This window comes from Camelina sativa, chromosome 9 (genome assembly GCF_030686135.1).
Source record: "Camelina sativa cultivar CO46 ecotype springtype chromosome 9, ASM3068613v1".
Lineage (NCBI taxonomy): Eukaryota > Viridiplantae > Streptophyta > Magnoliopsida > Brassicales > Brassicaceae > Camelina > Camelina sativa.
This window is the reverse complement of record NC_141888.1, coordinates 32,193,701-32,209,718: the sequence shown is the minus strand read 5'-3', so window position 1 is coordinate 32,209,718 and position 16,018 is coordinate 32,193,701. Positions and strand designations below refer to the sequence as shown.

At 34.6% G+C, this 16,018-nt stretch overlaps 3 protein-coding genes and 1 pseudogene across 3 annotated transcripts; 1 reads left to right on the top strand and 3 right to left on the bottom strand.

Annotated features, from left to right (window-relative positions):
• Positions 1 to 6,225: 6,225 nt before the first annotated feature.
• LOC147939061 (uncharacterized) lies at positions 6,226 to 6,622 on the bottom strand (annotated as a pseudogene).
• Positions 6,623 to 7,237: 615 nt separating this feature from the next.
• On the bottom strand, positions 7,238 to 9,778 carry LOC104715723 (NAC domain-containing protein JA2L-like). Its single transcript, XM_010433107.2, has 3 exons — positions 8,282 to 9,778; positions 7,905 to 8,197; positions 7,238 to 7,823 (listed from the first exon to the last, which is right to left on the bottom strand). Exons 1-3 carry the CDS (start codon positions 8,574 to 8,576, stop codon positions 7,452 to 7,454), a joined length of 960 nt encoding a protein of 319 aa, XP_010431409.2. The 5' UTR covers positions 8,577 to 9,778; the 3' UTR covers positions 7,238 to 7,451.
• A 766-nt stretch (positions 9,779 to 10,544) lies between these two features.
• LOC147939060 (uncharacterized) lies at positions 10,545 to 11,060 on the top strand. Its single transcript, XM_087465846.1, has 2 exons — positions 10,545 to 10,559; positions 10,674 to 11,060. Exons 1-2 carry the CDS (start codon positions 10,545 to 10,547, stop codon positions 11,058 to 11,060), a joined length of 402 nt encoding a protein of 133 aa, XP_087321972.1.
• Positions 11,061 to 11,670: 610 nt separating this feature from the next.
• On the bottom strand, positions 11,671 to 13,502 carry LOC147939059 (uncharacterized). Its single transcript, XM_087465845.1, has 3 exons — positions 13,319 to 13,502; positions 12,929 to 13,200; positions 11,671 to 12,837 (listed from the first exon to the last, which is right to left on the bottom strand). The coding sequence occupies exons 1-3, from the start codon at positions 13,500 to 13,502 to the stop codon at positions 11,671 to 11,673; spliced, it is 1,623 nt and encodes a 540-aa protein (XP_087321971.1).
• Between the last annotated feature and the right edge of the window lie 2,516 nt (positions 13,503 to 16,018).

Here is a 16,018-nt window from a genome sequence, read left to right as displayed (position 1 = left end):
AGGGAGAAGAGCGGAGCCAAGTTCTCTTCATGGTTGGTCATACACTATTATGATGATACATCATTTATTAGTAGACTATGTAATATATTTTTTATTCGAAATATTTTTGAGCCAACAATTTTAGTGATTAAAGAAACTATGCAAAAGTGAAAATAAAGAAACATATAATAGTTTGTTCAATGTGTTCATATAGGCATTTTCTAGGTGGTAGTAAAAAATATATTTGTAACATACAATATAGTTAGGTGTATAAAATCACTTTTAATAGTAACATACATAAGATTTTTGTAAATGGATATAAATCAGTGTATTATTGCAAAAAGAAAATTTATAAATAATTTACAACAAATTTTAATATATTTTTGTTAAATTTAATTTATAAAACTTTAAATCCGCACATCGGACGGGTCCTTATCTAGTATACAATAAATTGTGACTATGATTATAATAAAGAAAAAATAAAATATCATATTGTTTTATATCTTGAATTTATTTTTGATTATGATTAAAATTAAAGGAAAATAAAATATTATATTTTTAAAAATCTTGAAATTATTTAGAAAAATGATTTGATCTTCTGGCACAAAAATTGTAAACCAAATATTATATTTTGTCAGCAAATAAATATTATAATATTTTCATATTTTTAAATCTTGAAATTATTTTAAATAAAACTACCATAACTATAATTTTTCCAAAACTATAATATAAATGATTTATTCTTTAATTATCGGCAAATTATTATTTGAGGAACTATAATGTTATGGTAAGTGTATAAAATATTGATCAATGAATTTATATATATATATATATATATATATAATAACTAAAAGGACATTGCTAAAATGTTAAGATATTTTTTAGGATATTTTTTTATGTTTATAATATGGAGAGGAATGAGTGCCACTTGTGAGCTTTTTAAAGTATGCGTTTGAAAAAACCTTAATTATTATAGAAAAAGTTATAGAATTTACAAACTTATGTGAGGTTTGAGATATGAGAGTTAATGAGATGTGTCTTTCTTTTTATAGGAATATTTAGAGTTAGAAGCCTATTATAAATTAATTATTTAATTGGGTTGCTAATGCACTAATCCTTATATCAATTTATACCTATAAGAAGTTATATGAGAGTTACAAAATGCAATAAATTCATAATAATATATTTTAATATTTATTATGTTTCAAATGGTTATTAGTCATTCATTACAATACTAATAATATTATGGAAGTTACAAAAATGTCAACATATAACAGAAGTAAATAATTTCAATTAAATGAACTTTAGTACCTTAAAGATGGATATGATTATTAATATGAGAGTTACAAAAGATGTGATAGAATATGAAATTTACTATAATATGTAAGAAGATGCACCAAAAAATACATTTATTAGTTGTTTTGAGTATTAATTTTTAGTTAATATAAATATAAATATATAATAGGAATTTTAACCTAATCAAATTAATATGAGAGTTACAAAATATGTGATAGAATATGAAATTTAATAAAATATGTGAGAAGGTTCATAAATAAATACATTTATTATTTTTCAAATATAAATAGTTACTATGACTAGTAATATATGATAGGAATTTCAAGCAAAACAAATCATAATTATATATATATATATATATATTGATTTCTTTCTTTAAAAGACATATACTATAGTTATTTCTCTCAAAATATTTATAGCCAAATATATATATATATATATATAATTTTTAATATACTTTAGTTTGTTTTAGTTAGAATCAAATTGAAAATAATGTAATAATCATATCATGTTAATTATTTCTATTAAAGTTAAGAAATAAAAGAGAAAATTATTATTTTGGACAATATGCTACATAAGTTAAAGAATAAATTGAACATCTTATATTCAGATTGAAAAATAATGTAATAATCATATCATGTTAATTATTTCTATTAAAGTTAAGAAATAAAAGAGAAAATCATTATTTTGGACAATATGCTACATAAATTAAAGAATAATTTAAACATCTTATATTCAAATTGAAAAATAATGTAATAATCATATCATGTTAAATATTTCTATTAAAGTTAAGAAATAAAAGAGAAAATCATTATTTTGGACAATAGGCTACATAAATTAAAGAATAATTTAAACATCTTATATTCAAATTGAAAAATAATGTAATAATCATATCATGTTAAATATTTCTATTAAAGTTAAGAAATAAAAGAGAAAATCATTATTTTGGACAATATGCTACATAAATTAAAGAATAAATTGAACATCTTATAATGTATAATATCAAATTATATTTTATCTTAAATATAAATATAAATAATATAATGTATGTCATATAAAGTCAGTTAAAATATATACTTATATTTAAAATATTAAAGAGGAAATAATACATGTCACAAAAAAAAAATGTAAAATGTCAACTTTTTAAAGCTTGTCAAAAGAGAATTTTACATTATTACATAAATTGTGACATTATATATAGGATAGACTGGTAGGGTAAAGTATGTGGTAAACAAGCCAACGATAATTAAACTTTGTAATCATTAATTACAACGAGATAAATGAATACTACTCCGTCAACACAAGAACAAGAACGTGGTAAGAAGCTTTCTCCATTTAATGAACTGTCGGCAATATTCCATCCTCTACAACCAAAAACGCAAAGTATTGATGACTCCACCGGCGAATGCTCTTTCAAATCTGATACGTTTTCAGGAGTGTCGTCGATCAATACCGGTTTACTAGAAGAGGTGGTAAAGGAAGGAATGAAAGAAAGAAAATATTAACAGTTGATCTCAAAACCCCTATCTAATGGAGTGATTTAATAATTTGTGTTTTTAACTTTTCCATATATATATATATATATATATATATAATATTGCCCACCACTGTAAATTTAATTTTTTAAAATAAGAATAAAGATGTGATTGTCTCTATCGTTAAAATCTGCATCTTAAAACAAAATTTATTTATTTGAGTTGATTGGCTTAACAACAAATCTCCTATATATATTTCACCAAAGTTCAAACCCTTAGTTAGAGTTTAACATTATACATCAATAGTATCGATTGTTTTGAATACAATAAATATTTGTGTTTACATGTGGAGAAAAAAAAACTCATATTTATTAAGCATAAAACCTCATTGATCAGTTTTCATAAAAAAATATTGTCATGTTCATAGGAAAAAATGGAAAATTTAGCGTTTGGTTTTAGAGTTGCATTCTGTGGACAATTGAATGTCTACTTAACCTGCATGTGAATCGAGTAGCTAGCATCATTCGACGATGTGGCTATGTATGCAATCAATAATTCCAAGGATTCCACAGATACGGAAAGTCATAGTCCTCGTTCGTCATCACATTCCCGGATGTTGAATCGTCTTGACCTTGAGGAGGAGGAATCGGTGTACTTTGCTCTTGCTGTTGCTGCTGAGTATCGACACCATCTTCTTCTTCTTCTTCTTCATTACTGAATAATGCATCAACGTCAAAGAACCTGTCCTCGTCAGACATATCAAATAAGTCTTCTTCGGTGCTGTTGTCGTTGCTCAAGCGAGTCATGGCCATCTTGGATCTTGAATCTTGATCACCTTGCGGAGGAGGAGGAGGAGGCAGACTCAGCTCTTCTTCTTGATGTTTAGTAGCGCCAACATTTTCTTCCTCTAGCGTCGTCGTCGTCATGAGAAACTGTTGTTGTTGTTGATAAGCAAAATCATAATAAGGCTGCAGTTGGTGACCTTGAGAAGGAGGAGGAGGAGGGAGAATCGGTGCACTTTGCTCTTGCTGTTGCTTCTCAGTTACGACACCATGTTCTTCCTCATAGTTTAATAATTCATTGATGGGGTTAAAGAACCCGTCTTCTTGGCTCATCGCCATCCCGGATCTTGAATCGTGACCTTGCGGAGGAGGAGGAGGAGCAAAACTCGGCTGCTGTTGTTGAACGCCACCATTATCTCCCTCTAGCATTCTTATAAATTGCTGATACGCAGAATCATAATGTTGGTGTGAATCTGGCCGGGCTGCCATAAACTGCCATCGATGCGGTCGGTAAGAATCTAGCGGGCCTGGCCAAAACTGCTGCTGCTGTTGGTAAGAATCCAGCGGGGCTGGCTGAAACAGATGTTGTTGTTGATACGCAATATCATGATGAGGCTGCGGTTGATAAGAATCCAAAAGGGCATGCGGTTGATGATACTCGACAGTAGGAGGCTGCTGCTGCACAACCTTCTTCTGCCTCTTATTCTCTTCTTCCTCTGCTTTCTTCTGCTTATTTATTGCTTGTGGGCTCCGATAGATCTTGCACATAGAATAGTCCTACGTATACGCACCAACCAAAAGAAAACTCACAATAAAATCAAAAAAAAAAAAAAAACTTAATAACTTGGTAATCAAGAAACGCATACATACCTTTACGTCATCATCAGCAGAAGGACACTGATCAATCCAGTATTCATGCATCAACCAACTAGTTTTTTTGCCATGAGGTCGTTTCCCAACGAAGTATGATAGTGCGGTTTTGTAACCAACGAGGCCTTGCCCAGCGTCAATCTTCTTGGAAGCAACAGTTGCCTTCCAGTATCCGCCTTTGGCGTCACGTGTCTGCCTTTTGCCATCTTTACCCATCTTGTTCCTCTTCGATATAAAGTACCATTCTGTATCATTAGCCTTCTTGAATTTTTCTACGTACATATATCAAAAACATACATAAGTAAACGTTTGCCCAAAGAGAAAGAAGAGATAAAGTTGATAAAAATAACAAGTAATTAATTTGTTCTACAAGGAGACGACAAACCTGAAAGTTCATCAGGATTGGACTCGTAGATGTTCACGACATGTATAGAAAGGGTGTCCAATAATTCTCTGTTTTCGCCGAAGTAGTCTTGTTTCCGTCCAAGTAACGAGATGACCTCCAAGTCCTTTGGTCTATAGTTGACACCTGGAGGAAAGCAAGGTCTCGTCGAAGGGGAAGAAGACAAACTATGATGATCATCAGCTGAAGAAGAAGGAATCCCTGACGGTTCCGGTTCCGGTTCTGGCAAGGATCTTTCTTTACGCTTGTTTCTTCCAGGCATCGACATCATCTGAGTAACTTTAGATAATCAGATTGAAAGTACGTAATATGATTTGTAAGAGAAGATTCAACGTAGGTTATGTATCTTTTATTTATAAGGATTGTGTAATAAGCCGGTGGCCATATATATATATATGAATTTTATCAAAATTTTGAAAAGATATACAATATGTATTTAGATTCGAAATAGATTAGATTTAGATATGTTTCAAGACTTATTTGATATTATCTTCGTTCATAAAAATATATTTGAAAACTTTTATCTTTCTTATATATTCAAAAAAAGAAAAAAGAAAAAAAAGGAATTGACCGATGCTAGGACATTTGTGGAGACTGGAGAGCTAAAGGTTTGCGCTGAGCTAAAGTTCTTGAGTGTTTAGAGATTGGTGATCAAGTTCACAAATTGGCGTTGACGACAAAATGCATCCGGAGTCTGCACATATTTACTGAGAACTCAGGGAAGTAATCCACCGTGCCATTTTAGCCAGATGACTCGAACAGAAGTGCTCCTACTCTCTCTGGCCGGTGTTTAGGATCTGCAGATACATTTCACAGTGAAAAATTGGCTATTGCATATGGATTGATGAGAACTCCGGCAGGAACAACTCTTCGGATCACAAAGAATCTGAGATTTTGCAGAGATTGCCATTCTTTTACAAAATGTGTATCAAAAGCTTTCGGTCGGAAAATTATTGTAAGGGATGATATAGTTCGACTTCACCACTTCTCATGCAACGACAGAGTACTGGTGACAACAATATTCTCAGTCAGCCTAAAAAAAAAAAGGTTTTTTTCATTAGCTTGGGTTACTCTCTGTCGGTGTTAGGTTCGTGTGCTTTACGCTAATGGATAGTTATTCGCATGTTTTAGTCTATGATCGGTGTTTTGTTTCCGAAATGATTTGTTTACTGAGGATGCAGATGAAGTAAATGAATCTTCTGCAACATCAGACTTAAAAGAACCTGGTCTATACGGATCTCTTATATCTGTCCATAGCAAAAGCTACATATATTTATAGGAGAAGCAAAAGCAAAAGCTTATAGGAGAAGAAGAAGATAAATTGTGTATAAGTGTGTTATATCAAGAGATTAAAAGCAACGAAGCATGATCGACCTACAGACACGAAGCAAAACTAAACTCATATAAAAACCCACTAAACTCATATAAAAACGCCAAAGACATGGCATAAAACCAAATCAGTATCCGCGACGGTTCGTGGGAGGCTAATCTCATCTATGAACCAATCATATTTTGGAGCTTCTTCTTCATCATAAGATAAACAAGAATCATCAGATCCTTCTTCCATCTCAACGAGACCAAACCTACGGCTGAAACCAACTAAAGCATCGTTATTCTTAGGGATGCATATATTATTCTCTCTCACCAGGTAGATCACGAGGATGCTTTGAGAAGAGATCATGACACTCTTCTTCAGGTATCGAACGAGCTTCCATGGGGAGTCCTAAAGCTTTGTTCTTCAAAAAATAGGTTGCAATCTCACAGTTGGAAGGACTAAAGTGGAACCCTGGAGGAAAATATCTAAATATTGGATCCATTCGATCTCAGCAAACAAAAAAGAGACGAGGAAGAAGAAAGTGGAACTGACATTGACGCAAACTGAAACTAGAATATTCTAAAAGCTTGTTTCTTTCTTGAACGGATAAAAAAACTTTTGGCTCTCGTTAGATTGGCAATACGTTAGTGCGTTCCTAATACGAAAAAGTTTCCTATTTCTAATTCGATTTCAATTTCTTGATGTACTGTATAAATAAAATGTAGTTTCCAAAGTCGTGCTATGCACATGCTTGCTTCTTCACTAACCGTTTATGATATTCACTTATTGGTATTAAGCTTGTTTCTTTATTTATAGTTCAATTTACGTTTGAGGTTGTTTTGGTGCTGCGAATGTGTAGGGAAAGTATACACTCTTTGAGAGAGAAGTGAAACTTGTGCAGCAGCAGACATTTCAAGATTAGGGATGCAGATGAGCTAAATGAATCTTCTGCAACATTAGACTTGAAAGAACCTGGTAAATGTAATCTCTTTCCATAGCAAAACCTATACACATATATTTTCTAATAGAAATGTTAATTCAGAGGAAAGCAAATGCTTATGAGAAGAAGAAGACATCAGTGTTTTATATCTACATCTTTATATGTGAGAAGTGTATGTTTTGATGTCTAAGATAATAAGAGAATCTCAAGATTGTGTTACACTTATCTCAAGGCAATAAAAGCAACAAAGCCATTATCTCTCTGGTTTTAGAGAACATTGCAGATAAAAGAAACAGAGCAATTAGCAACTAAAAAACTAGTACATTGAGTGAAACCAAAATGAAGAAAAAAGTATGAACAGGATGAGACCACCACTTAGTGTAATGTTCCATCATTCCTTCTGTGACGAAGCATTAAAAAACAAACCAATATTGTTGGATTCTTCATCTCCATCCAGCAGTGTATATGATGACTTAATGAAGTCAGTCCAGAAACCTTCAAAATCGTCTGCGATCACTGGTTGCTGCTCAAAGCTTATGAACTCAGAAAAGCCATCCAAGTTACAAGGAAAAGGCAACTGCTGCGGTAGCGGCTTCTGATCTTGTGCTGGAAGTTCACAGTACTGTGGTTGCTGAGGCTGCACAACCTCCTCTTTCAATACGACTTCTCTTCTTTTAAGCTTCTCATTCTCCTCTTCCTCGGATTTCTTCTTCTTCTTTGCTCCCCTTGGAGTCAGATAAATCTTGCACAACGCATGATCAACCTACACACACCAACCAAAACAAAAACTCACAATCTCAATAACTTGTAATCCAAGTAAGTAAAACAAACATACCCTTTTTACCTTATTCTCGTTGTTATGATCATCATCAGAAGAAGAAGACTCAAGCCAGTATTCTTGCATTAGCCAATCCCCTTTTACGCCATTTGGTTGTTTCCCAACGTAGTAGTCTAGTATGGTTTTGTAGCCGACTATGCCGTTCCCAGCGTTAATCTTCTTAGCAGCTACTGTTGCGCTCCAGTATCCTCCATTGCTGCCACGTTTCTTCTGTCTTCCGCCTCTGCCTCCGCCTTTACCGAGTTTGGTCCTCTCCGAGATAAAGAACCATTCTTTCTCATTACCCTTTTCATATTTCTCTGTTTTCAATTGTAAAAGAACAGAGCCATTCATACACAGAAACCAAAAATTAGAAAGGATTTTAAAGGAGACCGGAGACGAACCTGAAAGTAGCTGTGGATTGGACTCGTAGATGTTGACGTGGTGAATAGGGACACTGAGCAATGAGTATCTGTCGCCTTGCGAGAAGGGTTTCAAGTAATGGAAGATGAGTTCTTCGTCCTTTGGTACAAACTTATACCCTGGCGGGAAAACGAACGGTTGCGTCGTCGGCGGAGGAAAGAAGTTATCAGCGGCCGAAGAAGAAGGAACGTCGGGTTTGTGTGGTGGTTCCGGCGGTTGGGTTTCTCGTTCCGGCGAGGAACTTGCTTTGCGCTTGTTTCTTGGTGGAATCGCCATCGGAGTTTTTTGGTTCGTTCGAGAGATTTCACAATTTGATCGATGGCTTATTAAACAAACACAACATAAGTATTATTAAAATGTGGCCAACTATGGGCTTGTTTGTTCACAGAATGTTTTTAATTGGGCTTCTATAATTTAGGCCCAATAAATTAGAAAGAGATCCAATGTGCTCTGTTCTTCCTTGCTCTTGACTACTACCGCTTCCATCTCTGAATTGAATTAACGAGGAGGAAATGGTCTAATGGCACCCCCCTATTCCTTGCTAGTGATTATGTTAAAACAAAATAGTCTTTTTTTTTTCACTATTGTCTTTATTTATAATTAAAAGCCAAAGGCCAAGCCAAAATTACAAACTATAGAAGCCCAAGCCAAATACAGAAATCGAAATACATAAACCAAAAAAAGTCCAAGCCCAAGGTAGAAATCCTTCATTGAAGATTAATTCTGTGAATCACTAGACACGTGGCACCAAAGAAGCGCTGAAGAGGACACGTGCAAAGTCGAAGAGTCTGAAGTCGACAGGTCTCCGGTCACCGACATCGGGAAGTATCGCCGGAAAACGTCTATTCCAACCGAAAACGCCGGCGAACAACGGAGGTAGCTCGATCTGCACTCATAGGAAAGGTGTGTTCCAAATTGCTGAGACGAAGACTCCATCAAATGTGAAAATCTTAATCTTCTTCTTCCAAAAACTATCAATCTTCAAACAAAGTGATTGATCTACCCAACCCAAAAAAACAGAACAACATAAAAAGAAAAAAGCTAAAAACCTAAACCGAACATCCGCTGCCGTCGAGACCAACGTATGCCGGATCTAAGCCGGATATGACACCGCCAAAGAGGCCACCGCACACCGGAGTCAAAAGCCGGATATGACGTTGCCAAAGAGGCCAACGCACACCAAAGTCAAAGCCGGACATGAATCGCCAAGGAAGCCAACTCATGTCGGAAGTGAAGCCGTCCATCACCGTCAAACGAGAACGGTCGATGACGGAAGCGAAGACCGATCCAAACACCAGATCTGGTGTTGGACGGATACCATCGGAAAAGAAGTCCGATGTCGAGTTTCTCTCTCTGAAAAATTGAGGGAGAGAAGAGAGAGAAACTCAAAACAAAATAGTCCTAACGAGGCTTTTTTTTTTTTTGGCCTAATAGTTAATTGAATTCTCAGCTTCTTTTATATGTACTCACTAAACACTAACCTGATAAAGTAAGCTACTCACTTTTGATCGATTTATCTCGTTTGTAATCAGATTAAAATAAACTTTTACTAAGTAAAGAAGCATAATAAATGAGGACACAAAAACTTTAACGAGTTCGGGTCTCCAACCCTACATCTCGCTGGGGATTTGTACCCCGGAAAAACCACTATATATGTTGTTTTTTCATACATTGTCTTGAGGTCCACACAAGTAGTGGCATCTCTCCGTATCTGCCAAAAATTTATCAATGTCAAAGAACTCGGCGGGATTCCACAGATACGGAAAATCATAGTCCTCGTTCGTCATCACATTCCCGGATGTTGAATCGTCTTGACCTTGAGGAGGAGGAATCGGTGTACTTTGCTCTTGTTGTTGCTGCTGAGTATCGACACCATCTTCTTCTTCTTCATTACTGAATAATACATCAAGTCAAAGAACCTGTCCTCGTCAGACATATCAAACAAGTCTTCTTCGGTGCTCAAGCAAGTCATGACCATCTTGGATATTGAATTTTGATCACCTTGCGGAGGAGGAGGAGGAGCAAGACTTGGCTACTGTTGTTGATTCTGATCAGTGACACCAACATTTTCTTCTACCATTCTGGATCTTATGGAAGATCTGGACAAATCGTAACAAGCTCACCTTTCAGAAACTAAACCATAGCTGGCAACGGGATCTAAGAGAAGCAAAACAAGAAACTGATGAATGGCTTGCAATAGAAATATTTGGCAAAAGATCCATTCACCATCTACCAAATAACCACATGAGCTCCATAACCGTGAGTAACAACTGGCTGAAACTACCTTCTAGTTAGGTTAAATGCAATTATGACAGTAACTTCATCAATAGAGAAAGACGATCCACATCAGCCTGGTTGGTTCATGATGATCAGGGTCAGTTTAAAGAAGTGGGTCAAGCAACAGGTATTGCGGTTACGCCTGCTCTTGAGGCTGAATCTCAGAGTTTCATCTATGCTATGCAACAATCTTGGAATAGCGGCTTCACAAACGTCATCTTTGAAGGTGACTGTCAAACTTTGATCATCGCAATCAATAGTAATAGTTCAAGATTTGATATCTACGATTGGATGCTAGACATACGAGGATGGGCTACAAGATTTGAAAATGTTTCTTTCAGATGGACGTCACGTCGAGCAAACCTACTTGATGATAATTTAGCTAAGTCACAAAGATTCATGGGCACATATTTCATATTACATCATTTCATCCCTCTATGTATTATGTCTGATTTCAACTCTGTATTCGATAACTCTTATTAATGCATTTTAAGGGTTTTTTATAAAAAACTTCTAATAATTGATATATTTCGAAGCATTTAGCACAAACATTTAGTTAGGCTAGATTTTCTTAAATCCAACTTTGAAAAGACAAGATTTTAATTAAAGTCATGAATAAGCAAAATGTTTAATGTATAATGTATGATATCAAATTATATTTTATCTTAAAATATAAATAATATAATATATGTCATATAAAATCAGTTGAAAAAATATACTAAAAATATTAAAGAGAAAATGATACATGTCATAAAAAGATAAATGAATCTTCTGCAACATCATACTTAAAAGAACCTGGTCAATACGGATCGGAATCTTGATTCAAACATTTAGGCTTTCAGAGGAAAGCAAAATCTCAGGAGAAGAAGAAGCCATCTATATCTTTAAAAGAACCTGTTTTATATCTATATCTTTAATTATGTGTTAAGTGTAAGTTTTGATATAAGAAGATGTTGAAAAATATTGTGTATTAAGTGTGTTATATCAAGACATTAAAAGCAAAGAGAATTATGTCTCTGGTTTTGGAGAACATTTGCCCATAAAGAAGGAATCAGAGCAATTAGCAACTAAAAAGCACATGAGTAGGCTGAGATCAGTGAGTGCAATCTTTTATCATTCCTTCTGTGTCGAAGCCTTCAAATAGACCATAACTGCTGGAATCCTCATCTCCGTTCAGTGAATGTGGCTTAATGAAATCAGCGAAGAAATCTTCAAAATCCTCTGGGATCACTGGTTCCTGCTCAAAGCTGATCAACTCAGGAAAGTTATAAGGAAAAGGCTGCGTCTGCGGCTTCTGATGCTCTGCTGGAAGTAAACAGTAGTCTGGCTGTTGATGAGGAAGAATCGGTGTACATTGCTCTTGTTGTTGCTGATGAGTATCGACACCATCTTCTTCTTCTTCATTACTGAATAATGCATCAACGTCAAAGAACCTGTCATCGTCAGACATATCAAACAAGTCTTCTTCGGTGCTGTTGTCGTTGCTGATCAAGCGAGTCATGGCCATGTTGGATCTTGAATCTTGATCACCTTGCGGAGGAGGAGGAGGAGGAGGCAGACTCAGCTCTTCTTCTTGATGTTTAGTAGCGCCAACATTTTCTTCCTCTAGCGGCGTCGTCGTCGTCATGAGAAACTGTTGTTGTTGATAAGCAAAATCATAATAAGGCTGCAGTTGGTGACCTTGAGGAGGAGGAGGAGGTGGGAGAATCGGTGCACTTTGCTCTTGCTGTTGCTTCTCAGTTACGACACCATGTTCTTCCTCATAGTTTAATAATTCATTGATGGGGTTAAAGAACCCGTCTTCTTGGCTCATCACCATCCCGGATCTTGAATCTTGACCTTGCGGAGGAGGAGGAGGAGCAAGCTGTTGTTGAACGCCAACATTTTCTTCCTCTAGCGTTCTTATAAGTTGCTGATACGCATAATCATAAGAAGGCTGCAGTTGGTGTGAATCTGGCGGGGCTGCCCAAAACTGCCTTTGATGCATCCGGTAAGAATCTAGCGGGCCTGGCCAAAACTGCTGCTGCTGTTGTTGATACGCCAAATCACGAGGCTGCGGTTGATAAGAATCCAGCGGGGCTGGCTGAAACAGATGTTGTTGTTGAAACGCAATATCATGGTGAGGCTGCGGTTGATGATACTCGACAGTAGGAGGCTGCTGCTGCACAACCCTCTTCTGCTTCTTATTCTCTTCTTCCTCTGCTTTCTTCTGCTTATTTATTGCTTGTGGGCTCCGATAGATCTTGCACATAGAATAGTCCTACGTATACGCACCAACCAAAAGAAAACTCACAATTTTTAAAGAATAAAAAAAAACTTAGTAACTTGGGAATCAAGAAACGCATACATACCTTTACTTCATCATCAGCAGAAGGACACTGATCAATCCAGTATTCATGCATCAACCAACTAGTTTTTTTGCCATTAGGTCGTTTCCCAACGAAGTATGATAGTGCGGTTTTGCAACCAACGAGGCCTTGCCCAGCGTCAACCTTATTGGAAGCAACTGTTGCGTGCCAGTATCCGCCTTTGGCGACACGTTTCTGCCTTTTGCCATCTTTACCCAACTTGTTCCTTTCCGATATAAAGTACCATTCTGTATCATTAGCCTTCTTGAAGTTTTCTACGTACATATTTCAAAAACATACATAAGTAAACGTAACGTTTGCCCAAAGAGAAAGAAGAGATAAAGTTGATAAAAATAACAAGTAATTAATTTGTTCTACAAGGAGACGACAAACCTGAAAGTTCATCAGGATTGGACTCGTAGATGTTCACGACATGTATAGAAAGGGTGTCCAATAATTCTCTGTTTCCGCCCAAGTAGTCTTGTTTCCGTCCAAGTAACGAGATGACCTCCAAGTCCTTTGGTCTATAGTTGACACCTGGCGGAAAGCAAGGTCTCGTCGAAGGAGAAGAAGACATGTGATGATCATCAGCTGAAGAAGAAGGAATCCCTGACGGTTCCGGTTCCGTATCTGGCAAGGATCTTTCTTTACGCTTGTTTCTTCCAGGCATTGACATCATCTGAGTAACTTTAGACAATCAGATTGAAAGTACGTAATATGATTTGTAAGGAAGATTCAACGTAGGTTATGTATCTTTTATTTATAAGGATTGTAATAAGCCGGTGGCCATATATATGAATTTTAATTAAAATTTTGAAAAAGATATACAATATTATGTATTTGGATTCGAAATAGATTAGATTTAGATATGTTTGGAGACTTATTTGAGATTATCTTCGTTCATCAAAAATATATTTTAAAACTTTTTTTTTATCTTTCTTATTCAAAAATAAGAGAAAAAAAAGAATTGACCGACGCTAGGACATTTGTGGAAAGCTAAGGTTTGCGTTGAGATGTGTCTCATTTTTCTGTGTGTGAACCTTCACCCTAGCTAGGTTGGATTGAGGGACTGGTATCAAGTTCATAAAGTTGTCGTTGATGACAAAAAACATCCGGAGTCTGCACTATTTACTCAGAACTCAGTGAAGTAATCCACCTTGCCATTCTTGCTGGTTACAATCCAGAGCACTCGAGCAGAACTGCTCCTACTCTCTCTGATCTGTGTTTACGATCTCCAGATACACTTAACAGTGAAAAAGTGGCATGTATGATAAGTGAACCGCTGATCAAATCATTGACTGGCTGGTCAATAACAAAATAAATTCTATAAACAGAAAAAACAATATCAAAACAAACCCATGATGATACAGAAAAATCCTTCATTGAGAAATTTAAGAAAACATGGTCGAAATAGCGGTTCCATCAACCATATCAGCCTTCTCTATAAACATACAAATCAATATCAAAACGTACCCCTTATAATATAGTAAAAACCTTCTTTCAAAAATTTAAGAAAACATGGACGAAAAAACAATGCAAACGTCATAAAACCCCTTTTAAAATGGGTGTTAGAAAACAAATAATTAAATAAATAAATACAAGAAATTGGAGTAATTAGACAAGTAAACTAAATACAATCTCTTATACAGTATTAAATTATTATGAACTAAGAGTATGTACAAATCTCAAAAATGGTTTTATTAAAAAAGACTATCTACCATTGAATATTTGAATAAAAGTCTATCAATGAATTATCTAATTTGTTTAGTTTTTAAAGAATGAATGCTTGAGAATATTTTAGAAAGCTGTAAAAAAGATTAAAATGCTAAATTATTTTGTGTCATGGCAAAAAAATAAAATCAGTTCAAATAGACAAATATAGATAGATTTCAAAAGATACAACTATTCAAATAAATACAACTCTACACTGAACAGTTGCAACTTTAAAAAAAAAATCTATTACAATGAACAATCACGTTTCTACAGATTTTTTTTTAAAAAAATTATCCAAAAAGTACGATTGAAAAAACAAAACGCATTTATTCGGATTGCTATTATATACAGATTACTAGATTAGGACCCGTGCTAGAGCACGGGTTGAAATTCCTTTTATTTATATTATAATTTTAGAATAAAATATGATTCTAAAGATTATGATTAATGCTAGATTAGGACCTTAAAAACTTTTAAAATCAATCATATAAATTATATTTTATTCGAAAATTATAATATAAATAAAATGAATTTTAACCCGTGTTCTAACACGGTCCTAATCTAGCATTAATGTTTAATTTTTAATTTCTGAATACGATCCCGAAGATCACGATTAATCTTGTTAAATTAGCGAGATTTGATTATTTTTTATGATTGAGAGTATATTTTTATCCCTTTAATAATTTTTTTATTGATGTGGTTTATCAATAAAATATGTAGAAAATAAAATGGTAATATTGTGATTCTAGATATTTGGAACCATATACGTGATCTTTCGAAATAAAGTTTGAAATATCCATGAAATATCAATTTTGAATAACCCGTTTAAGATTTTCTGTTACAATTAAGATTTTATTTGTAACAATTAATATATGGATTAATTTATAATATATGTATAACCTATTTGTAACCATTTATTAAAATTATAAAGTCTACCAAAACAATGTTGTGTACTTCCGTTTTATTATAAAGGGGATATACGTATATATTGACAAAGTTAATGTCTATATAATTTTTCTTAACAAAAAATATCCACCATATAATTCTTGTTAAACGGTCGTATACATCTATACGCTATATAGTGCCTTGCCGTTCGTCTAGCGTATAGCAAACATTAATTAGTGTTATTTAATATAAATGTTTTGTGTTTGTGTCGCTTAATTGGTGTCGTTTACCTAGCTAGTATTTGGATCATATGATTTTGTTTATTCTTCTTCCGCCATAAACTAACAACATTTGGATTTTGATTATAGAAGATTTGGTCGATAAACACAGAACTAACCTCTCAGGTTATCTATTTTTTCCTTTAACTCTCTCTCTCTCTCTCTCTCTAGGAACCGATATTACAGAGTTAGGCGGGAATGGAATGACGAACACAAA